This window comes from Paramormyrops kingsleyae, chromosome 6 (genome assembly GCF_048594095.1).
Source record: "Paramormyrops kingsleyae isolate MSU_618 chromosome 6, PKINGS_0.4, whole genome shotgun sequence".
Classification (NCBI taxonomy): Eukaryota; Metazoa; Chordata; class Actinopteri; order Osteoglossiformes; family Mormyridae; genus Paramormyrops; species Paramormyrops kingsleyae.
Window position 1 is genome coordinate 20,581,479 of NC_132802.1, and position 26,147 is coordinate 20,607,625.

The window sequence follows — 26,147 nt, forward strand, 5'->3', positions numbered from 1 at the left end:
GCTCACACTGGCTAAACCTGTCCTCTCGGCCTGCATGCTTTCACCGGACTGGGCACTCTGTCCAAAGCCCCGTGACATTTTCCTCTGCCTCTCTCCTCCCTGGGATTAATTAGCGGCAACAGTTGCAGAGTATCGGCTCCGGCGCCAACCGCGGCTCAGAGAGAATCTGGGTTGCCGAGGCGTGGTGAGGAAGACGGCGCGGCCTCCAAGCAAAGACAGCGGGCCGTTTGTTCCATTATTCATCTGGACGCCATTTTGGCTCGATGAATATAGATCAGATTTTCAAAAAGGTTTTGGCAAAGGAGATTTTTATGCATTCTTTTTCATTCCACTCGTGTCCTCCTGCATTTGTGATGTGGCACGTTTGACAGCCCCATGTGAAAATAGTCGATGTGGACAGAGAGAGAGGAGGATTAGGGGAAGGTTACCATCATGGCGGGAGGTGTGGTGGTGGGGAAGGAGTTAGTCACGCAGCCCCAGAGACGACAGCAGGCTTGGGTGCTTGCAGGCCAGCGTGCTCAACTGAAAACAACATTTAAAAATTGAAGTGATGGATAAATAGGCAGGAGGGGAAATCAAACTATGCATATAAGTTTGTATTCATATTTCATATCCCTTTAAACATGACATGTATTATTTAAAGGATGTTGCGTACGGCACAATGACCGCAATGCAGAACAAGATCTGAAAGTCTTTTCTGGGCAGTATTGATTAGATGCAGGCAGTGCAAATTATATTTTCAGCTCGTGTGTGTCAAAGAAATCCAGTTTGTTCATTTATATCCAGCTCTAAGGAGTGGTCCAGATGCATCTCAGACTAAAAGAAAAACAAAGAGTTGGGTGATTTGAATGTAGGGCCTGAGGGAGTACGATCAGAGAAGCATTGGCACTTGATCTGGAGTCCTTCAGTTCCATTTTAGCATGTTGATGCATCCCCAAGTGTAAATACTAAATAAATAGTTTTCACATGACGTCACATCCTTATAGGATTGCCCAGCTGGAGGCCAAAACAAGACTTTATTCTGCTGCTCGCAAATTTATTTTTTACCATACTTGTCAAGCCAAAATGCCAGATAGTTGTTGTTGTTCAATTGGATGCACTGACCGACATGGACATTAGCCTGTGTTGAGCTTCTGCAGAATCCCATCCGAGGAAGAAAACCCAGAAAGGAGGAGATTGTGGATTAGTGCTCTTTATTAGATGTGCCTATGGCCCCTGGGAGGCAATAAAAGAATGGCAGAGATCAAAGGGTTTTTTCACACCAAAATTCAGGAACTTAGTTCCTTGTTCCGAGTTCCGACTGAGAACCTTTATAGCTCCTGGCCACGTTAGTGTGTCACTTTCCTACTGCACTGGGACCTTTATGTTAAACAAGCATAGGAGATGCAAAGCTCGTAGGTTAAGCTTCACATGTCATTTCATACAATCAAAATGGGACACAGCCTATTATTCATATTTCATTTATACCACCCATGACATGTTTATAATTCATTATTAAATCTGTCCAGTACATTGATCTTTGGTTTTCCACAGAATAAAAAAATTATATAGTGTTATTCTACTAATAAGCGCTGACAAGTTTCACCACTGGAACTGGTGATGCGAGACAAAAGTATATCAGTTATTGATGGCCATTGCAGAAATATGCAAAAAGGTATTCATCAATGCATTTAATGTAATACGTTGGACGTAAACAGACATATAGCTGTCTGTACCTTTGTAAGCGTTCAACCTGGCAGCAGTGTAAAGGGAGGGATTCTCTACAAGATGTATGTAGACATCACCAAAGTGGAGCTCTGGCAGGGACTTCACTGATTTCGTGACTGAAAGTCTGAAACAAGTCATATAAGTGACTGTGCCTGTTCTAAAACTGATCTGGTGTTAAACAACCAGCTAGTGAGTCCCATTGGTGCTAAAACTCATAGACAGAGCCGTGCGAGTGACGAAATGAGAGAGAGAGAGTGAGTGAGAGAGAGAGAGCGAGAGAGAGAGAGAGAGAGAGATGAACCTTTAGAGAGCTCACTGGTTATGTTTCTCTGTCAGACTACAACATGCAGGTAAATGTTTAAATTAACTGTTAGATTGAATTGTTTGAAATCTACACTTTGTAACTCAGTTGCTCAGTCTGTCAGCCTGGCACAATGTTTTGGGTTTCACGCATCGAGAGACCCTCTTTTCTGCACTGACAGCACAGCACATCAAATACTCATTTTGGGGGCCTTTCGAAACACTATCTGGGCTCCCGTAGAGGTGCAGGGGTCCCTTGCAGATACCCTGACCCCCAGAAATGAGATCCTGAGGGAAGCAGATAGCTCCAGAAGAGCCCCCCCTCACCCCCCAGGATCCTATTTGTCTGATACCCTAACCCAAAACTCACCACCACGTCCAGTGCTGGCATGTTTAGACAGTCACACAGGGTGAGCACTCTTCTCTAGCAAAGTCCTAACTGGCTGGGCCTGCCACAGCTCTGTGCCTGTGTTTAAACTTCACTGTTTACCCGATGCTTCTCTCCAAGGCAACTTTTTATAATTTTGTAATCTTTTACACATTTTTATCATTTTGTTTGCCTCTTTAAAACAGATCAACATATCACTATATTTAGTTTATCAAGCAGCTCTAGATGTTTACCGCACTCTGTAGCTGTTCACTCAATGCATACCAAGAGTCCCAATATTCAGCCATGTCTGAGGTATTCATGTAGGAAATCTGTAATGCCTGTGTAGGGCACGATAACAGGATTCCTGTTATTTCTGTTTTCATGTTTTCAGATGTGATAAATAAACCTAATCTTTAGTTGTGAAAATCTTCAAACAACTTCTTCCAAACTCTAGATCCTTAATCTGAAACTCATAACCACATCCTCTGATCTGTTAGAATAAACATTTCCCTCAGTTTTCTCAAGTTGTTGCCAGTTTTGACAAAAAGAACTGGTGAAATTACCAAGATTCCAGAGAAGTCAGTTAAAATTCTAGGGAAAAAACACTTCTGTGACAAACTTTAATCAGAAAACTTAGAGCCTGGAGCCCTGTGCTGTTAGCAAAAGCTGTGTGTTACCAGGGCTGCTTTGCCTCTACTTATCTAAAATACATCTAAAGGTATCACTGACAGCACAGAAACAGCTTAGAGCAGTGTTTCCCAAACCAGTTTTAGGGACCCCCATACAGTTCATGTTTTTGCTCCCTCCCAGACAGTTCATATTTTGCTCCCACCCCGCTCCAACAAAATCATGTTCAATTCTGATTTTGAATTGAAATGCCATCCAGTATCAGAGGGTTGGGGGATTGTATTAGAAGGAGCAATTGAGAGAAATCGAGAGTGAAAATAATAAAAAAAAAAAAGCTGAAAGCTCACCAGGTTCATGACAAATGCATGGCAGGTATTTGAGGCAGCTGACTGTCATGCCAATTAGACACGTACAGAGCGTTCGCCGCATTATTGGGCGAGAAGTCACTGTCCCAACTCTCTCAGCTGTCAAGCAAAGTTCAGTGTTACAGAAAATCACCCGGGGTCTGCCATGCTGCCTATTTGTGTGCTTTTTTCTGTGGAAATAGCCCTGTGCTTGCGTGGCCGCTGATATGTGTATCGATGCAACAAAACAGTGTCCGTCTGGTGTGCGAGTAGAAGAGCGAGTGCGTCCAGAGAGAAAAGTGGTGCCCTGTCCTAATGAGATACTTCCCATTTGTGCATCGATGGGGAGCACAAGCAAAGGAGGGGGTCAGCAGGGGAGGGGGGACTATGACGGGCAGCCATTCATGGCCTCATGGTGGGAGGCCAGTCTGATTACTGCCCAAGTCAATAGAGGAATATCCTCATGAGGCCAAAGAAAAAAAGTGTCCATCAATTTTAGGTTATTTGTCTTTGGAGGAAATAAGACATCTTACAATTTAGATTTTTTCTAATTTATTTGTATTTTTAATTTCACAGCATGTCCTCTTTAGTGCACAACAGGAATAAATATGTTTCCTTACATCAGTGAAAAGATAGATGCAAAAATAAAATGTCCACTACAATGGACATAAATGAATGGGTGGGGACTCAGGAGGATATCTGAACTGCAGAGGAGCATAATTCATGTCCAAAGAGTCAAAGTCTGGACCAAGATTTTGTTTTAACCAACCAGTTGAGTACTCTGTGATACTCTGTTATACTCAGCTGGTTGGTTCAAACAAAATCTCGGTCTGGATATTTTGAACTGTCCATCTCAGCTGGATTGATTAAAAATGAAAGTATTAAATTATACAAAATGAATTCCAGGATCAAGAGAACCTCACAGTGGTCCATTTGAGATGGATGACGGCTAATATACAGCCTGTCTCATGGTCGGGGAGACGGTTAGAAGGCTGATGTATCCTTCAGAAGCTGACACACGGCCCTGGAAGGTGATCCATCAGCGTTTCCTGTTCTGTTGCTGTGCTCAGGTACTCAGGCTAGGATACTTGCTCTCTGATCTATGTAAGGCGAGTGTCATTTGGCAAGCCTGAAAATCATCTCAAGTGCCGACCACAGACCACAGAGTTCCCATAAAAGACCTGTCACATACTCTACATTTCTGTCCTCTAAGTGTTCTGCCTCCGAGTCAACTTGTGTTTTGACTTCCACGGCACTATGGAATTACATGAATATCGCCACATGGGTTGACAGTGGCCAAACCCTCACTACAGCCAGGACAGTGATAACCCACTTTCCCTCCATCAGACCTCTGTAATTAGCAAATGTTTTCTTCCTGTCTTTTGTGGGATTTGAGGCTCACATCGCCAGGCCTTATCTATACCTCACATAGCCCCAGTGAAATACAGTGTCAAACCTGAACTTACACAGAGCAGTGCACTGGCTGCTCTTATCTACAGCCTCCATAAAGGGAAATTCATCTGCTGATAAATTAAAAGATTACAGAAATTGTATAATTTCCCCTTCTATTTAACTTTGCTCATTTGCAACTTTTGTGGGTTACTGGCGAAAACACTTGCCCACTCAGAAGTGTATGGGACACTGGTACCTCCCCCCCCCCCCCCCCCCCCGTCACCCCCAGCCACCCAAATAAAAGGCTGAGAGTTAACGCTTGCCAAACATAATGGAATGGAATGAAAAATAATATGAATTATAAAGTATGTTGCTACAGGCCTTTCTTTGTTGGAACTCAAATTTCTCCTTTTCAAAACCTTTTTTGATGCAAATTTCAGTTTGGTCTGGAGGTTTTGAAATTAATTTCGCTAAGCTTCTTTTGAACCAGAGTAACATTGTATTAGTCACATGTTTGACCGCAACCCTTTTATTCAAGCATACTGTACAATAACTGTAGACATCAAGATAAGAAAAATGGCAGATTTCATTGTGTTAATAGGAAGGGCAGTTCATCTATGTCCAATAGGGCACAGCCAAGTCTCAGGCAGGTATGTTTCATCCGTAACAGATAATAGTCTGAGCCCTTTTATCAGTGTTTATATCACCACTGAAACCTGACACAGATTCAGCTACAAGGACTCACAGGGCAGATCGGCCTCTGCGGGCTGATCTGGGTTATAACGGCGGGCTGAGCTGAGCCTACTTTTCTTCACCAACTGTTATCTTCACCCTGGAAGTGTGGGCTGCCCTGCATGATACAGGAGGAGACCCAGCACCTCTCCGGAGTGTCTCAGGCTTTAGCTTCCGGAGTCTGACTGCTGTGTTCAGCTCTCACTGGGGACATGATTTAGCACTGCGCTGAGTGCATGTGGCTGTGTGTGTGTAAACATATATATATATACTGTATATGGTTTCTTATGGTTATGGTTAGGGCAGGGTAGGGGTTAAGGTTGTCATAGTTAGCGTTAGCATTTTTCCCATTGAAATGAATGAGCGGTCCCCATAAGGATATGTTTACCCACGTGTGCGTGTGTGTGTGAGTGTGTATGCACAAATATAACTAAATACCTAAAATTTGAATAATATGTGTATAATTGGATGATTTTTGCCTTTTTAATTCAGGGATGTGAAATATCTTTAATGACTCTGCAGGTTTCCCTTGCTTGGCCACCAGTTCTGATTGTGTATTTCAATTCCTACCAGCTATGTGTGCACACCCCCCCCCCCCAACCCCCCCATCTGTCTCCCCCTCACGAAGCTGAAAGGCCGTGGCTGGTAATCAGACCGGTACTGACTCCATTCACGTAGCTGAAATCATTTCCGTCAGAGTGGCTGAGAAGGTGGATCTGCTCAGTCAAGTCATGGCCTCTGAGGGCCAGACGAGCCAGAAAGATGGAGTCTGTTGGCACAGAGACAGTGGACTCCTCCGGCCCGTCTGTTTATTTCCGTCAGCTGGCTTCTCAAGAGGCTTCCTTTCCATCCCGAAGACACTGATGCGGAGAAGGCAGAACGCGCTGGAAGAAGAAGAGGTTCCAGAGGGAGATGGCCCAGAATTGGTATTCCAGGCTCACGCTGCAGCAGAATCCGCCGCATAGGTGTCCTGCGATTGCTAATTGCCTCTTGCGCATCCTTCAGATGAGAACACAAGCTGAGCTTATGTTCTCTGTGAGCTTAAAATTACCCAAGCAGGCACTTAGCCCTTACGATAATTCCGCTCAGCAGCAGGCCTGACATTGGCTCTGCTCTCTGATTCACTTCTATCACCTTGTTTCCTTCAGTGATCCTTATCAGTCATGTACCCAGAAGTGACTTCGCTAACAGATTAAAACATTTAATGTGCTGTTTGCTCCAGTGAGGTCTGACTGTCTTCCATTAGTAATACTGCATCGTTAAGGATCCCATCTTAGCTAAATCTCTCGCTTTTACTGTCGCTGAAGCTTAACTCCGTGTGAATATTCACTGAGGCTTCCAGAGGTTACATCATTTTACAAAGGGGAGAAGGGAGAAAGCAAGAAAACAAGATGCAAGAAGAACCAGTAGAGAGATGGCTCTGTTACGCAGTGCAGTGCAGTGCAGTGCAGTGGACAGGCCATTGGAAAGCCCAGCAACAAAGAGTCACTGCAATTTTCATGCAGCGTAAAATAATAATAAGCTGTAAGCTTCTGAAGACAAGTGAATCATTTGAATGGGCAACTCAGCAGGAAGAGAAGAGGCCATGAAATCGCAGAAGGCAGAGTTTGGTATGGATTTACATGCAGACCTCGCATGAGGGAACGCAAAGTTCAAGTGATTCTTACATTCAGAGGTGAATCCCCTGTTGGTCGGTGATAGCACAGAGCACAAAATCGTTCCAACAAGTAATGGTGGTTCTTTAAAACTGACCCCCAATCCTGCATAAAGTCCAAAAGATAATGCCACAGGAAGATGAGAGAGGTAATGTCTTAGAAGTAATTGTATTTTTTCCTGTGAAGCAATCCTTCCGTTTGGTGTTACTGTAATGAGATTATTATTTGATTGATGATCTGCTTGTCAAATCAACCCTTTCCCGCTGGGAGTGCAGTCTATTTCAATTGTAATGCAATTTTGTCCAAGAGACTTTTGGAGTCACACAGACATTTAATGACACTTTTTTTTTTTTGTTTGTTTTTGTTTTTAAACACCTGCCCCCAACTCAGAGCAGTTTGTGAAAGTTCAGCTAGTTAATACCAAAGAACGGTGAAGAGAGATATAGCTGAAAGCTTTTGCTTGATACACTTAAGAAAACCATTTGTCCCTTAAGTTTCACAGTGACTGAATCGAGTTTTTTTTCCCCCAGTAACATGTCAAAGATTGTGTCCAGGGTTAGGTGCCTCCTCTGACTGAAATAAACATAATGAGAAAAAATAACAAGTCCGTCATGTTGTGAAGTGGTAACAACATGTCTACACTGAGAATGGAACTATATGTGTTTGAGAAATGAGAAAGAAAATCTCTTTTGGGGTCAAAACTCAATTAAGTTGTTTTGCAGAATTCTGGGATACAGAAGATAACATTTTCATACCTTGCAAAGATGTTTGCTCGTCCTTTACCCTGTTTTTGATGGTGGGACTTATCACAGGACGCTGAATCAGACATGTCACAAAGGACCTGCATATCATTCACGACGAGCTGAGATTGATGCAGAGACGGACGGGGAGTCATGCTGAGGTGTCTGTCGACCGTGGCTGTGCCGTGATGGTCCCGATACCCTGCGGCAGGCAGCCACTTGGCCTTTCTGCGTCGTCCTGCAGTTTTTCATCCTCCCATTGGTTATGGCTTTTGCTTCAGCCTTGCACCACAGGGCGACTACATTTTGGTGAGGATTTGGCAGTGGTTTGGGGGGGGGGGGGGGCACTTCTGTTTATGGTCCCAGTGTCTTTCTCCTATAATGCGCTCTGTCAGCTTCCGAAGCTTTCACTGTACAAATAGAGCCATGTAAAACAGCGTCTCTATACCATCTGTGTGTGTATACATCAGAAGGAAACAATGCTAAAAACTTCTCTAGTTACTATCAATCAGCAGAGGACTTTTCGGGGGTTGTTCTTCGCACGTGGATTAATGAGTTATCCAGATTTAATTGTTCACCATTCGTACAGATCCCGGATTTCTTGGTTCTTTGAAACTCTCGTTGGATTGGTCGTCACAACAACCAATCAGTAACTTGAAACCTGCTCAGGGCAGGTTTATTTAATGCAAACAAGATTTAACAAGAGATATATTTAACAAAAATATAATCTCACTTAAATTTTTAAAGAAATGTGTCATCGTTAACTTTATGCCTCTTGGTGTTCAGTTCATCTTCTGCTGACTTAACTACTCACAGTGACCAAAATTATAAGCAAAGGTGCCCAAAATTGCTACTGTATATATATATTTGTTGCACACTAATACATATTAGAAAGTGGAAGTAGAAATAAACAGGCAAAAATGTACTGTAGTAAAAGCTGAAGTACCCCATTGGCCTTTCTACTTTAGTAAAAGTAAGAGAGTGCTTGTTTGTAAATATGCTTAAAGTAGTCCTGGTGCGACTGTATAACAAGACATTAGGTGTCCACTGTACATATATTTTGTTAAATACAAAAGTTCAGACATGATAGTGTTGTATTTTCCAATCTAAACATTCATAACATGAAATGAAGTTCATACTGAGCGCGTTAGAAATATCTAATTCCATGGTGTTAACTGAAATTACGTTTACATAATTAGCCAGCTACAATGATTAATGCTGATAAGCACATCTTAGATGAGCACATGCTCTCAGCCACACAGTTTAACAGTAGTTTTAGCACTGATATATGTGCGTAGGGCTGTGCGATATGACGATATATCTCAAATGATGATAGAAAAACATCCATCGTTTCATATAACTGTCATTCATTTTGTTGTGTTGCAAAATGGCAAAAGTGAGAGCACAATTCCTACGGAGCCTGCAAAGTCCCAAAAAATGACAAAAAAAACATTTGCCCCCTCGCTTTTGCCATTATAGCTAGTCATTCATGACCTTGCTGATCATGGTTCTGAGGGTCAATTTATGAAGCCTAGTTGGTATCCATGAGAGCATACAGTTGTTGCGGATTATTTTATCCAGCTTGGCTAATCTGATTCTTTAGTGGCTTTGAAGAATCGAAATAGCTGGTTAACTGTATCCATGATTAAATGATCCTGGATGAGTCCTTTGATCTTGGATGTTTCAAACCATGTACGAAGAATACCCCCCAGGTCTAGTTCCAGGTCTTTCTGTACCTCCAAACCATTCATCATGGCATTAGCACTAAGTGAACATTTGCTTCTGACAGAATCATTTACAGTCAATGATCTCACCATCATCTCGTCATTGCGACTGTCCTCTGATGGAATTTTAATTGAATTAGCCCAGGCGGTTAGATTTGAAGCAAATGAGAACATCTCTATCGGCCCGTGTTCGGTGAACTCAGAAGTGAAGTGGTAGCTGCCAGCCAGGGCTGATAAATAGCAGACGAGTGTTGTGACTTGTGCTCCATTTCCCACTGAGATAGCTGTTTGGTGGCCTTGGGCAGTCTCACCTAGTTAGTGCACTTCCCAGATAAACCCAGGCCTGTAAATAACCTCCAAATCAGGCGACATGCAACATGACAGGCAACATTTTATGTTGGATTTTGCAGTCATCCATGTGTGTGTGTGTATATATATATATATATATATATATATATATATATATTACAGTGATTATCCCTACAACGCATCAAAATGCGCTAAATGACTTTAAATGTTGCAAAAAATGTGAAATTAACAGCATTGTAGTGGTAATAATAGCTAAATAATACACATGGAACAAGGTATATTAAAACACATTGTTGCACTAATTTATATGGGGGAAATAAAGTGAATGAGCATGTGCCATTACATTCAAACCTGCCTGCATATAAGAGCAGAAAGACCCGATAACTTTCTGGGCTTGTGGTTATTATACAACAAGAAATCCCCAACAAATCATAACTACAGTAAAATCCCATTATAATGGACTTGCTTATAACAGAATATCATCTATAATGGACAAGGTCCGCTGGTCCCAGCTGTGCACCTTTGCGAACATGCAGAAAAATCGGATATAGGGGACTCGCATATAATGCAATTTCGCTTATAACAGACGAACAATTTCGTCTGCAAGGCCGCTTTTAGCTGGAGTCTTGTTCGGCTATAATGAACATGCAGAAAAAGCATCGGATATAGGGGACTCGCATATAACGGAATTTCGCTTATAACGGACAAACAATCTGGTCCCCAGGGCCGCTTTTAGCTGTATTTTTGTTCGGCTATAACGGACATGCAGCTCCTCCTACAAGGCGCATGGCGTGCCGGTGATATCCAGCGCAGATACGTAGTCGGATTATTAATAGTCACGCATCTGGTCAGGAAAAGTTGGATTACTACTGTTACACCCAGCTCGTCCGATCCTCGTGTGTGCCATGCCCACCTCGTTACCTCGTGTGAATTCCCGATTGTCATCACCTGTTTCCTGTTTCTCTTGGCTTGTCCTGTGTATTTAGTCCGCGTCTGAGTTAGTCTTCCCAGATCTGTCATTGACGTTTTGTGATGTTTCGTGATGTTTTGTGTGCCTCCTGTCCAGTAAATAAACAAACGGGGTCCTATTCAGGGTGAAGGGCACACCCTGTGATGTATTGGCCTCCTATTCTGAGTGCCTCCTGCCCTGGGCATTCTGGGACAGGCTCCAGGTTTGCCATAATCCTGCCATGGATACGTGATAATGGAAAGAAGATATAAAGTACACATTTAAAATATCTAATATCTGTGTAGCACAACTTACTTCCTGCGCAACACATATATACATTATGGCTCCAACATATTAACTATACTTAATTATTTAATGCTGCATAATGCATCACTCTATTTTAAATCAGTTTAAATCTTATATACTGTAGGACTGTTTCAAAGTACTGTATATGGTTATCACACTACAATTCGATAATACAATTCATAAGATGAGTATTAGTACAGGTACTCATGATAATAGTGCAGGGGAGCCATTTAAAAACCAATTAATCCAAGACCTCAGAAAGCTTCTACTCAGCGTTCTGAGGGATTGCAGTGTAGACTGTGAGCATTATTCCTGATAGGGCTGTCCAGGATGCAGTGTAGACTGTGAGCATTATTCCTGATAGGGCTGTCCAGGATGCAGTGTAGACTGTGAGCATTATTCCTGATCGGGCTGTCCAGGATGCAGTGTAGACTGTGAGCATTATTTCTGATAGGGCTGTCCAGGATGCAATGTAGACTGTGAGCATTATTCCTGATAGGGCTGTCCAGGACAGGGCTGGGACATGATACAAGGCCTAATACGCTGGCCTGTGAATTGAAGTGAAGTTAATCGGTAGCGATGCACTAGAGTCAATAAATTGATTAACGCATTATATTACACACACTTGCGTGGTCCGTCATCAGTACAGAATTAATCAGCATTTAGGTGTGAATACAACATGACCCCAGACAACACATCAGGCCACAAATGAGATCATCAGCTTTTGAGCCAGGATAAAACTGTAAGACTTTAAGTTACAAACAAAGGGAGGACAAAAACAGTCGTATTTAGCAAAAAAACTTTAATCTCTCCTTGATGCGCATTTATTTACAAGTAATAAACCAGCAAAATAGGAAATAGCAGAATATTTACACAATGAGCATTTAACAGCCAACCTGTCACAGTTGCTTCAAGTCTGAAACTCTTAAAAATGTATCGGAATCCATATAGTATTAAAACTCTTTTTTTTCCCACTTAAATTTATCTGTGTATATCATTTGTTCTTATGCATTTCAATTTAGCTTTAAAAAGGACAGCTTTTCAATATACGAGCAAAACAAAATGTTTTCAAAGAAGATTATGAGAGGTTGAAAGGGCAAAGTTCTGAACTCATCCAGATATAGAAGATGTGGAGTGAGCAAGATGACGGGAAAGACCAGAACTTTGGATTCGGGGAACAGGAGGGAGAACCGAGGGGGACAGAAGCTGGGGGGCTGCCAGGGTGGGATGGCAAAGGGGAGACAGGCGGGAGCTGACAAGGCACTATGTGCTCAGGGGCGGATTAATGCATAGGCGATCCTAGGCTACAGCCTAGGGCCCTGGGAAACATCAGGGCCCCGCCCCACATCGGGCAAAATGGATCGACTAGTTAAATTGGCAACACCTGAGTGTCCATGCTGATGTCAGCCTAGGCCCCCCAGATAAGTTAATCCGCCCCTGTATGTGCTCATGAAAACAGCATCACTGGCTCCATTGCCACCCTGCTCCTCGTCCCATCTGCCTGGGTGAGATCTGACACTAAAGTCCTCTGCACCACATGACTGCCCACGTACCATCTCAATAAGCAGTTTCTCTCCACAGACCAAGGGGCAAAAAAAAAAAGGAAAACAGGCATTTTAAGTCCCAAATACTCAAGTCTAGTCATGCAAATTATGAAACCACCCACTACTCTATTTCATAAGGGAAAACCTTCCTTTACACCCCTTGAACAGAACAGCAAAACCAAGATCAAACAAGGAAAAAAAAATATCCTGAGGCTGGAACTCAACTGACTGCTTTACCATTGCAATCTCCAAAGACTCCTTCACAACTAGTGGCAAAATACACCAAGATATACATTAGGAAAGCTGTTACATGAGATTGATAGTATCCCTTTGGTGGAATTGGCTAATTAATTATTATAACAAATGTAACTAATTATTGGCACAATCTAAAGGGCCCAGTCATGTTGTTAAAGAATCTTTTTTAAATCTCTTGCTGTGCCAATGGCCAGCAGACTGGGTCCTGCAGTAGACCTTACATTACAAAAGGGGCCAGCAGAAACTGAAATTTCATAGATGATTGACCCAACCATCAAGTGTAAGTAGTTTCAGTCCCTGGAAACTGACCTGGTCCTTCAAAATTCAGAAGTACCCTTTAAAAATCTAATGACTTAAATAAGATGGACCAGGGATACTAGAGAATTCTATGCTATTGAGAGCCTGAGCTGGAATGAAATGCTGCGAGGCTTGTGGCCCCTTTAGTGCAACTGGGGCCCAGCCCTGCTAAGGGGCCCCACAAGCAGGAGGAGAGAGCTGACCAGGTGCTTTACAGATGCCCTGTATCTCAACGAAGAGACAGACACAACAAATGGCCAAAAAATACTCCTAAAAGTACCATTGTGATAAAAAAATACATCACACACAGCCTAAAATACACATAATTTCTCTTCCTTTATCCATTTGTTTTGTTGGCCTGTAATCAACCCAAATTTTTCCCAGTTGTTTGTGAAAAATAAAATTCTCAAAAAAAAGTGACCTAACCATCTGAGCAGGCCAGACTTATTCCTCCCTGTTAAGTTGAGTTGTTTTTAAAGAAACCTCTCACACAGCTTACATGGGAGTGAATTTCAGAAAATTTATCAAATTGGAAAGACAGAACCTTCATCTACTCCAAAAAAGCAGGGTTAAGCAGCAGCGATTCACCATCTTGGTACTCAAGACAAAGTTGCCTTTTTAAAACTTCCATCAGAGTCATTATTTTTTTTGCCTGAACCTCATAAAATAACAACGGAACACAAACGCAATACGGATGGATGTTCAACCAGCGATACACTGCTACCGACCAAGAACACTTACTTGAGGGAAACTATCCTAAAACGAAAACACGAGGAAAGAAAATTAAATAAATAAACTGGAAGGGGAGAGGATTTCGCTTTTGATGGGAAAAAATATAGCAAATACATTACAGACCACAGTTTGGTTCAAGCAAACAATGACAATTTACATTTTCAGTACAAGTCGGACTTGAAACGTCTATTATAAAATAAGAAAATTAAATACAAAAAGAAACAATCGAAAGCTTAATGGTGTCAACTGTGCTGTTTTCTTGTGCTGGGACAAGGGGCGTATGGTGCTATTTAGCTAACAAGTTGAGAAACAGCCTTGGTCCGCCCCCCCTCCCCCCCCTGCCAAAGACCACTTCAGATCACTGGGTTCACACTGGGTTCAGCTGCAAACTCTATGCTGCTCTGCTTTATTAGGGTCGCTCAGAGTGCCAGCTGATGGCCCCACTGGGCTGCCTCGCTCCCTGGCTGCAGGATCCGCTGTGAGTAGAGGAGCAGAGGTCTGCCGGGACCCAACATCACCTCGCATTCTGCCGATGGCGTCATACATTCAGAGGTTGAGATGGCAGAGACAGGCTGGTGCGGGGTGGCGGGTGGGGTTAGAGGGGGGGGCACAGGACACTGCCCCTGGAATGGCTCTGACAGAGGGGACTGATTTGGAAATCCAACAGGAGACCTGTGTGTCGGTTTTCAGGGCAGGGTTTCAGGGTTTTCATCCCAGGTACTGCGTCCTCACTGCCAAGAACCACGGATGGCTCTTGGAATCCAGGCCCAACAAATGGGAGAAGAGGTGTCTTTCTTCAAGTAATACAACGTACTTCATCAAACAATTACTGCTGTGAACAAGGGAGTCACAGCGGGATTGTACAGCGCAAACGAGCCCGGTCTCCCCAGGCCTGACTCGCCAAGCTAATATGCCGCGAGACGAGCCCCCCTTCGAAGCACAGAGGCTGTCCTGCGTGGGAGTCACAGCCCAAACAAGGGTTTTGTTCTCACTTCGAAAAACCACAATTTCACTTAAGATAAGAACATCTGCAAATCAAATCTAAACAGTACTTGTTTCCATAGTACATACCACTGAAACCTACATTTGTGTGTTTGCACCGCCCCCCCACCCCCCGCAAACAGACATGGCGAAACTTCCCCTGCTAATGATGTTTTAGGTTTTGATACACCCCTACCCTCCAAATGACTTTTCAGTCACAAAGCAGGTTAACATTTAAATTATAGCACACTTTATCTAACAAAAGGTCTTAGCACTAAATGACATTTAAATAAAACATCTCACAGGACATTTTTTTTTTCACTGAAATATCAAAGGCTTTTTTTGTCATTTTAATTTCTGTATGTTTAAAAAGACAGAAAAAAACTAAGTTTCCCCACTTTATTTTCACATATTTCTTTAAAAATGCAACTGTATTTATTTTTATATATATAATTTCTATATTTTTTCTTCTGTTTGAGTTCCTGTAAATTGTGCAAATTCAGCAGTAACACAAGTGACAGCAGTCCAGAGTGGGCAGTGGAGTGGATTAAAAATGTCACAACCAAATGTCCTTGATGTGACCTGAGCCTGGTCCGAATCTTCTCCATGACAGGTGGTCATGTGACCATAATTACCCATCAGTCCCCACACTGATGGGTAGTCATTCCTCACCAGTTACTCTAGTCATTCCTTTCACCAGCCGCTTTCCAGTCGTAAAACTGTGGTACACAATTCAATACGAGGGAAAACAGAGAGAAGAAAAAACTGCAATGGAACTCGTTTGGATGCAGTTTCTTTCTTGGGTTAAGGGCGTCTAGGCATTACGGGCGATGGAGAGGTGTAAGGGAAGGTAAAAACTAACACCAGGCCGCACTCATCCATCCGGCTCTGTACTGTCTACCAGTGCAACTGCTTCAGTGCTTGCAGTCCTTCCGTTTAGTTTGTTGGCTTATTTATTTACTTATTCTTATAAACATGCCCTGAACGGCACAGCCCTCCTCCGGTCCTCTGAGAGGGACAGGGTTGTCCTCAGCTAGCCTGAGCCATGGTGTCCACGACTTGCTCCAGCTTTCCGCGCAGCCGCTGCCTGCGTGCCTGCTCGTCCTTCTGCAGCGCCGACAATATCTGCATGGGGTAGGGGTGGGGGGGAGGAGACATCATTACGGGTTGGGCTCAGAGCAGGGGACAACACCGCATCAAATTCTGACAAACATTTGGATCAAAAACTTCAATTTTTTTATTTGTCACCACGGGCATATTTAAAAACGTAGCCTACATAGTTTTTTCTTTTCTCAATCGAAAGGCTGTGCTCATATGGGTTAAATGCAGAGGACACGTTTTGTTGTTGTATGAATGACACGTTATTGATCCACGTGGGGAAATCCTCGTTTTGCTTTCCCATCTTGCATGCCATGACACTCAGATACATATGTAGGTGAGAGCAAGCTTGGCAGTGAAGGGCAGCCACCTGTACCTGCACCCACTGAGCGGGGGCTTACGGTCCTCGCTCAAGAGCCCACAGATGTGACTATTCTGCCAAAGCTAGGGCTTGAACCGGTAACCTTCTGGTCACAGCCATAGGTTTAGCCTAGAGAGCCCCCGGACACATTTGTCCATGTACAGTATGGACAGGAAGACAATCCCTGAATCAACAGTAATCAATGTTATTGTCAGTCAACACGGTTGTGTTTTGCATGGCATATGTTTGTCTGTGTGACCTTGAGATTTTACATCGGTAAGGGCGGGTGGGCACTGGCACAGATAATGATGCCAATGTGAAGATGCAAAAGAAGCAGAGCGCCATCCGCAGGTCACCTCCCTATAGACTCCAAAAGAGAACATGACTGTATATCAGAGTCCCCCTTGGGAAGGCCCCACAAATACCAAAAGCGAGCATAACTGTATATCAGAGCCCCCTTGGGAAGGCCCCACAAATACCAAAAGCGAGCATAACTGTATATCAGAGCCCCCTTGTGAAGGCCCCACAGATGTCCTTCCTAGGGCAAGGGGAACCCAAATGTCACATGACAGATGCTGTACTTCTGGTGAGTGCAGGCTAGATGCATGTTCCTGGAGGGGCAGAGCGACAAGGGATGGGGCAGTAATAGTGGGTCAAAAAAAAACAGCCCCTCCACTGCCGATTATGAATGCTAATCATGAGTGACGTGACAGTGCCTGTCGGATCTACCCTGGAAGAGCATTTATGAGTCAGTACATTCTTTATTTAAATGCCTGACTCATTTTTGTGCCTGCAAGAAAGTGTGGGAATATAAACTTCTGCCTGTAAGTATTGCACTCACCTTGTACTTAATGTAACCAGCTAATGCTTGGTATTATCTCTCTGACAAACTTTTGTACCCAGCGAATATTTCAAGTTTTCTAATATTTTTTTTATGCAAACTGATATATTTAAAAATAATATGACAAACCATAAATTGAACTGTCCTTAAAGCCAAATGTAACATATGAACGCCGAGAGGATCAGGTCTGGCTGCTCTACAGTGCAGCAGGTGGCAGCAAGACTCAAAAGAACAAAGATTTGACTTTATAGGGAGGATTTTCAGGAATATTTGGCAGGCTAACAAATTCAAGCATTTCCCTGTGTTTGCTGAGATGGAGCTACTGATAAACGGCCAAGACGAACCTCGTCCTTGTACTTGACGATGTAGGAGTAGATCTCGTGCAGGGCGCTCATGCTGTTGAACTGGTTGAGGTGGAGGCGAGATTGCTCCGCCAGGTAGGCGCTCATGTCCTGGTCGCTGATCGCCGGCATCCGAGAGATGTCAGAGTAGTACCTTTATGAAGGAAACAGCATTTTATCCTTCATCTACGTTACTGCCCTCACAATTCATTGACATCCAAGTATTTAGCACTGCAGAAGGTGGAATCCCAGAACAGATTCTGCCCTTCGTTAATAAACCAGCGCAGTGTCTGCTACAGTCCTGTTTACCTTTCCACCCAGTTCTTGTAGTTGGGGATGTCCTTGGCGTAGAGCAGCTTGTTGGAGGGCGAGTCCTTGCCCAGTTTGTGCTCCGAGGTAGAACAGGAATCCATGAAGGTCTGGGCCACCACGGAGAGGCAGGCGTCCGTGATGCTGTTCTTGTGGATGTCGAAGACAAACTGGGGGTTCTTGATGACGTTCACCCAGAAGCGTAGTGGAAGACTGGAGGGAGGAGTAGGTCATCAGCAAACAGGAAAGGAAAAGAGAACATGACAAAAAAGGAAGTCATAATATGAAGAGGCCATGTACTGAATGATGAATCATATAAAGTGCAGAAGATGACAAGGACACAAAGCTGGCAAGACCAGATCTGCAAGTGTAGACAAGTGCACAGCATCTCCTCTGCAAGGCTGCTGCATGAGTGCTTTGTCAGTGCATCCATTGCACACACATACCCAGAACTGAAATGTGCTACTGTTTGACTATAAGCAAAACACACAGGCTCTGTGGCATTCAGTGGCACCCACACCGCCTCCATCTCCCCGCACTTCAAATGTAGCCAGGGAGAGCCCGCTGGACAGGGGTCTACAGCTGACAGCTGGAAGGTTACCAATGGGCCTCCTCAAAGCTCCCAGATCACAGCCGTCAGCCCAGGAGGCTGCTGCTTTTAGCGCGAGATGCACAAGCATTGATCCTGAACATGAACATGAGCACAGGTGACACATGCTCAGAGCTCAAGAACAACATACACATTGGATCACACATACAACACTAAACACACCCACACACATATATAAATCTAGATTTAAATATATATGTATACTGTATGTATATAGATGCTTTCGGGAAGACAACAATGTATTCCCAGGAAGGCCCCTATCTAATCCTCACTCCTCTGACACTGCCCCCAACCTCTACACTCTGTAACCCCCCAGAACAGTCTCCCCACCTCTTCAAAAAATCTTTATTAAAAGCCCAACTTTATGTGACTTATCTCAATGTAATCAGGTACTCCAGATTTGCATCTGTAATTTTTCCCAAAATAAGAACACATATAGATCTTCATCATTATAATGTCAGTGTTCCAGGGAAGTTTAAATAAGATCCATCAAATACTTTTAGAGTTACTGTGTTCACAAGACCAAGTGTTGCTGCTACAGCTGCCATTTCCTTCCTTTGCTGCTACACAGCACTGCTGCTTGTTTTTTGGTGCAAATTGCCTCAAAATTAAATCAGGTATAGATCTTCACCCATGTAATGGTTTATGAAGTGGCCATCAAATACGTTTTGAGTTACCATGTTAACAAGGTCAATTGTCTTCTTTGGTCCCCTTTGCTGTCAAAGCCATTTTGGTGCAGTTTGTCTCAAAATTAAGTCAGTTCCAAAGACCAAAAAAATGGAACTGAAACCCAGACAACCTACATGCTGATGTACAATAACATAAACAGGGACAGGGACGACTCTATCCCACCCCTTACCAGTTACTCTTCCAGGTATGGCGAACATCTGAGTCAGAGATCTGGTGCTTGTCCGCCTGCTCGTCCAGGAAATCAAACATGTACTTGATGGCCAGAGGTAGGGCACTGCCGCGGTGAGCCGTGCTGAAGATGGTCTCGAAGAGGTCATCCACGAACTTCTGCAATGTCCCCTGAAAAGATGCGGCACTCGTCACGCTGAGCATTTCAGCTCACCTTCCCATGAACAACCTGACAGCGAGTACAGCTGCAGGCCATTCTTCTTCTATAGGCTGTAGGATCGAAGGCATTATTGTATCTTTCCAAAGGGCTAATTATCAGCTTCTGTACAAGACAATCTCATCAACATGTTATACTGGATAGAATGATTCGATCATGAAACAACAACAACCTGAGCCAAGACAAAATGCCCATGGGTAATATGAACATCTGCCGGAACAAAGGGCTTCTACAAAAACCCAAAGTGGGCTGTATCATTGGATGCCTACATTGACTCCCTCAGTAAATAGGAGCTGCTTCAGTTCAGAACCCGCTCGACGAATTGGAGGGGGGGGGGGGGGGAGTCAAAGTTGTCAGCACTGCATTTCACCCAGGATTAAGAAGCCCGGCTAGACAAATAAACAACGATAAAATCTGCTGAACAGCATCACTATAGTCGCCTGTTGCAAGCAACAGCAGTTCTGACTCCAGGCCTGTAAACCAGAGACAAGCTGTAAACCTGGGGGTGAACGTAATAAACAGCAGAAGCAGCACAAAGCCTGGCTGAAGTCTCGGCGCCTGCCGCTGACCCAGAGGGGGCTGGGAACGCGGTTATGCCAAAGTTACCAGCTATACCAGGAGCCACCTTCTGCCTACCCTTCCAAGTTCTCACCGATCCTGGAGTGCAGATTATAGCACGCTTTTAAACACAGACTGTCACAGACCATTTGGCTGGAAGACACCATCTAGCAGGATCCAGAAGAACCATGAGCCAGTATAGGAGAAGCAGGAAAGCATTGTTCTGACCCCATTAGGAAACAGCCAGTAAGATACAACCACAAAGATGACAGAACTACCCCAAGATTAGTGCAGATCTTTTACACACCTTTAGGTCTATGAGAAGATGCCGTTCCATCCTCTAGTAGAGGACTGCACTAATCCCTTAGACACTCCCCCATAAACCAAGATCCAACCGTCTGCTTTGCTCAGCAACACCCCCGAGACCCACGCCATGAATTAACCATCTCTGCCTCGTCTCCCCCCACCCATTTACGTGCATTCTCCTCCCCCCATTATGAATGCAAACGGACCACCCAAGAGGCTTGTAAACAGTGTCTCAATTCAATTTCATTTTGGAATAATTACGACCAAAACAACCAGCAGGGAGCGGGTTTTCCGTCTGCCCGGTTAAGATGCAATTGGCCAAGGACTCAGAGGGAAGGCGAGACCGCCTAGGGGCCCCCAGCGGAGCGGAAGCGAGGGAGACTGGGGGGCTGGCACCGCGTTGTGGCCGCGGGCAATAAACGAGGAGAGAGGAGTGGTTTCAATTAGAGGACGAACCGGATCATTAACAGACAGAACTCAAAACTAAGTAACACCACATTCAACAACTACCCACATAACACACCTGTTAACATGTTTACTGAACAACACTACTGCCGGCAGCATTATATACACCCCATCATTCACAAAAGCAATTTCCAAAGCAATTCTGATTTTTTAAGCTGAGTTTTTTTTGGCAGTCAAACAACTGATTCCAACCTGTGAGCCTGTGAACTTTAAGGTCAGTACCTTTTCATTTCTGACCACCATGCAGCACCAACTAATAGGTATGAGGAAAGGGAAAAAAAACTAAGAGGTGCAGGGATAATCATTAACTGCATGTAAGACTAACTGGTTTACCTTGCTTTCTTGAGCGCTGTGGGTTCCAAAGTCACGTTAATAACTGACAATGGGTCGAATGAGCATAATCATTAGCATGTGCTGCTATCGTGCCAGATTTGTGCATTGACATAAGAATGTTCAACCGAGAGAATTGATCCATTTCTTGTATTAAACAAAGCTGGAATGATGTCAGAAAACGTTCCATGGCCCAGAAGCTCCACATTTCTCTCCTTCCCACCTCTCCTCTGAGTCTGGCATTACCTTGGTGGCCAGCAGGCGGGTCAGGTAGATCTCGGACACCATCTTGCTGCCGCGGTCACCCTCCCGCTGGTCGCCGTGCTCGTGGTTCTTCACCAGGTGCCACAGCTTGGTGCCGCTCTCCAGGTCTGGCGTGATCATGGGCGTGCGAGAGCGCAGGCTGTCGGGGCTGCTGGCCGTGCGGAGCATGCTCTCTGGACCAGGGAGAGGGGCGACAGGGGTGAGAGGGCGAGGTGAGTGGGAGGGAGGGGGACAGCTTAGAACACATGGCCACAAGATCCGTGTTCTTTTCTAGGGCAGGTGGGGGAACAGTACAGGCGTAGCCCCAAATTACATCTTGAATCTAAGCTGTTTCTTTAGGTTAGAATTATCAAGGGGGTGGGGATTACTGAAGCTTGGCTGGGGCGTTCAGCTCATTCTCCTCATATGCTGAAGCAGGGGTCTCCAACTCCGGTCCTGGAGAGCTACTATCCAGTAGGTTTTCTGTCCCACTTGGCTTCTGATGAGCCACACCTGCTCCCGGTATTTACCTGAGAACAGGTGTGGCTCATCAGAAGCCGAGTAGGATAGAAAACCTACTGGACGGTAGCTCTCCAGGACCGGAGTTGGAGACCCCTGTGCTGAAGTAAGACTAGCTGGCCCTGAAAGCTAGTACTGCTGCATCAGTTCCACAAGCTTCCTTTCTCCCTTCTCTTGCCCCCAACTTTCTTCTAACACCACAAAAATGACATGATGATCCCTGAAACAGTGCGAGACCCCGTGCTGAGAGAGACTCGACGGCTATCAGCTGGTGCAGTGCTACCCCTTCTGCCGGGCTGCGTGAATGCGGGCATTTTATTAATGGTATAAACGTCAAAGCTCATTATACAGAACCAATGAGATCCTATCTGATGTGTTTTCCTTATCTCCATAATGGCAGCAGTCAGAGAGATGGACTCCAGCTGATGCTGAGGCGGGTGGAGCCTTCAGAGACAGAGGAAAGATCACCCTCGATATCAGAGTCTCCTCCCCCCAGCTGACAGACTGATGGAGTACACCCGGGAATTTTCCTACTTGTTTGCCAACGGCGGCTGCCCAGTACTGGCATCTTGAGCCTAGCGGTGGGAGTGAATGAGGTCACAGGCAGCGCCGGCCACAATGGACAGACAGAGAGGCAAAAGGCCATGATTAGCCCAAGACGTCTTCATCCTCAGTCAGATTTCACCGACGGGCATAAGCACGCCTCTTCATCTTAGTGCACTCCACTTTCAGATTAGAAACTTCCTATCTGAATAAGGATTGGGGAGATGAATATTCTGGAACTTTTTTTTTCTGCAGGCTTGACATGCCGATAAGAAAAATGAAAATGTATCAATTTTAAAACAGATTTCGAGATCTTTACAAGCCACATTATTCAACAGCAAGGCTGGAATTATCTGTGCACAAGCCTTGGAAAGCAGACAAAGGCAAGTGGGAAAAGTGTTAATCCGAGGTCATCTCAAAGTATCTGAACTGTGGAATGCCTTAACTACGCTGAACCCGGCCTCGACCTCAGGCCCCTGACCATCAGCGCATGCTGTGAGGCGTTACACCACCACACAGTGTTTTCTCAAGTTCATGCAACTCTTCAGTGGTGGGTCAGCTCTCTACAGCCTGGAAAAAACTTCCTGACCTAAGAAACAGAAATAACCTTCCTTTATTCCTCTACACACATCACAACAGTTTATCCATCAGACTTGGGGGAGTATACAGTCAGCCGAAAGGCAGCAGCTGCCGGAGACACTTGGGAAGTGACACGCTGTCCTCTCGCCCCCTCTCCCTATCTCCATCAGATGGTCATTTTTTTGTACTCGAGAAGAATTAAGGACCTTATTCAGTGTCAGCCATGGACAAAAAAATGATGGAAAATGTTTTGGGAGGGTGTAGGCAAGAGAATGTGTGTTGGGTTCGGCTCTGGAGCATTTCTACGCATCAAATTATTCATGAAAAAAAGACACTCGAGACACCCGGAGGAGCCCATTTAGGCTCTGGGGAACTTGGTTATTTGGTGAGGATGGATTTTTTCTCATGAAAAAAAAAACAGCTTGGATTTTGGGGAAGGGTATGAACATCAGGTATTTTCCTGCCTCACCATATCGGCTGAGGGACTTGCTGAAGGTGGAAGAGTTGGAGATGTTGTAAGCGGAGTTCTGCTTGGGCACCAGGGCGATAACGGAGCCGTCCGTCACCTGCGGCACAGAAATGGCGTCACCAAAAGCCGGCCGAGCACCGCTGAGCTTAGCGGCGTCTCCCAGTGCTTGGATGCCCTTGCCTGATAGTGCGCCAGTGAGTTGAGTCGTTTCCAGTCATTGTCAATCTTGGTGGTGACGTCTTCATCCTGAAGGATGATCCTGGCCAACCTGCCTTGGCGCCACTCTGAGAAGCCCATCGAAAGACAGATTGAGGCTATTAACGATGCATTTGCGGGCCGACATAATATGAGCCTTCATCAGCTGCCAGCTACCTCGATAATCGCATCCCCTAGCTTCATGCGTGTACACTGACAGGCGTGTGCTTACCCAGGTCCATGTCTCCAGCTTTGGGCCTCTGAGAGTAGGGGCTGCCCTTATACACAGCATCCAGCAGCTTCTCCTTCACCTGAGTGATGGTGTCACAGTTGAGGCACTTCACCGTCACTTCCGGGGAGTTCTCGTTCTCTGGATTCACACAATGCAGCGTCTGTTGGGACATGGGAAAGAAAGGGACGTTTTAATATGCGTCGCATTTCTGAGCAGGATGCATATACAGTACATGTTTTCATAGTTACTTTTACCATAAATTCATAATCCTAGGAGTAATTTTTTCCCCCCTTTCCTCACCGAAAATAGCAAAAAACACAAAAGGCGTGCTTATGCTAACGATCACATGGCCTGACCATTTCACAGCGTGTCCAAAAGAGCAGCTTCACACCCATGGTTGGGTCAAGGTCATGGGCCTTCGCCCCCCAGTTGGGCTGTACAGGAACGCTACTGACCAGGGTTTTGTAATCGATTTGCTGGCGGATGAGCTTGTCCTCGCTGAGGGAGTAGCGGGCCTCGCCTGTGATGGCATCGATCGGACCCTTCTCCATCTGCTGCTTCATGGCACAGTACAGCATGAAGAGGGGCTCACCGGCACACTCCTGAAAAAAGAACATAGACAAAAGTGTCGATCCAACACCCCCACCTAGCTGGACATGGTCTGGTCCATTTTATTACCATTCAGATGTCAGATGGAATTGACAGAAGTGACAGAAGAAATCACACCAAGATGCACCTTTCCATAATATCTGTGATCGAAGCTTTTTTGCAACTGTACTGCAAGAGTTACATAAAACCAGCTGAAATATAAAATGTTAGAAGAAAGATGGTTGAGGAAAAAAAAAACACAACGTACTAAGCAAATAAATAATGTACTGACAACATCTGAGAGTTTCGATATTTTATGAGACTTCTAAGGGAATATTAAATCATGGTGCTCATCCCTATTCAGGCTGAGTGTGGCTACGCCACTCACAAAGCCAAGTAGCTGAGCGATTGTGCACATTTCGCCGTGCCTCGGCTCGCCCAGAACGCCGCAAGGTCACACTCCCCGCCCCCGTACCCCAGCAAAGGAGGGTGTTCACCAGGGCTGTGCAAGGCCCATATTTTCCCTCCAGGTCTCAGATTAAAAAGGAGGAGCATTCAACTCCAACATCTCTGGAACCTGCATGGCAAACCACAGCCAGACTCCCAGTTTAGGGGAGATCCCACTAGAGACTAAGGTGCCGTTTTGTCAACTACACGCCCGGGGAAAGTGCACTCCAAAAATGCGAGCAGTTTCGGATGAGTAGCCAACCTTATCTCTTTGGGGAGTGCATTCGTGGTAGAGGACAGAGTTAAATGGGGGGTCAACAATTCTGAATCAAAGCCCACTTCAGAGCTAGATGGAGACTGAGAGACGACAGGTAACTACCTACATAAACAGCAAATACAGACAAGCTGTGCCAAAAATACAATAGCAATCAGATAACAGAGCTGGCTAAATGCACACTCAGCGCTAACTCACCACAGCAAAAATTCTGGAACAATTTACAAACGTACACAACCTTACACATGTCCAGTTCTCCTAAAGGCATACATTTGGTGCGAATAAGGGAAAAAGGATTAATCAATATCCCTCGATATGCTGAGGGTTGCTGGGACAGAGGCTGAACTCGCTGCACCTCTGGCCTCCCCTCCTGGCAGCCACACGTCAGCTCGGCCTCTCCCACCGCCACCATATGCCGTTAGCATCTCGTTAGCATCTGCGGTAATTAAACAGACAGCTGCTAACAAGCGGGAACACGCATATTTCATTCCCAGGGACCCTCTGATAGCACGCTTGTCTTTGAAATTACCTTTAATTTGAGATTCTGGCTTCATTAGGGCAAATTTGCACACATGTCCATGAAAGAGTAGAGGAGCGAGCAGCTAACCAGCTGAACGTCACACCCGGAGTGGCTAATGACCATGGGGGAGACAACATGTGAGAATAACACGCTGGCTGCAGCCTTCGGCAAGCCCCCCCCCCAGGGGTGGGCACCACTCTGACGCCTGCTTTACATTTCCAACACTTCCCTTTAAAAAATAAAAATGCCTATGTCAGATGCCTTGCGTGGTCTGTCTAGG

General features: G+C 44.9%; 1 protein-coding gene across 2 annotated transcripts in view; it reads right to left on the reverse strand.

The window, feature by feature from the left end:
* Positions 1–11,940: 11,940 nt before the first annotated feature.
* The window catches only part of LOC111855146 (plexin-A1-like), a 147,187-nt gene continuing 132,980 nt past the window's right edge, over positions 11,941–26,147 (reverse strand). For both annotated transcript variants that reach the window (XM_023833862.2, XM_072712861.1), the window contains exons 24-32: positions 24,494–24,640; positions 24,039–24,198; positions 23,792–23,895; positions 23,612–23,708; positions 21,505–21,695; positions 19,384–19,553; positions 17,915–18,127; positions 17,609–17,759; positions 11,941–16,089 (exon numbers count right to left, since the gene is read on the reverse strand). In XM_023833862.2, coding sequence (XP_023689630.1) covers positions 15,994–16,089; positions 17,609–17,759; positions 17,915–18,127; positions 19,384–19,553; positions 21,505–21,695; positions 23,612–23,708; positions 23,792–23,895; positions 24,039–24,198; positions 24,494–24,640 — 1,329 coding nt within the window. In that variant the 3' untranslated portion in view covers positions 11,941–15,993. The remainder of the gene's footprint in view (positions 16,090–17,608; positions 17,760–17,914; positions 18,128–19,383; positions 19,554–21,504; positions 21,696–23,611; positions 23,709–23,791; positions 23,896–24,038; positions 24,199–24,493; positions 24,641–26,147) is intronic.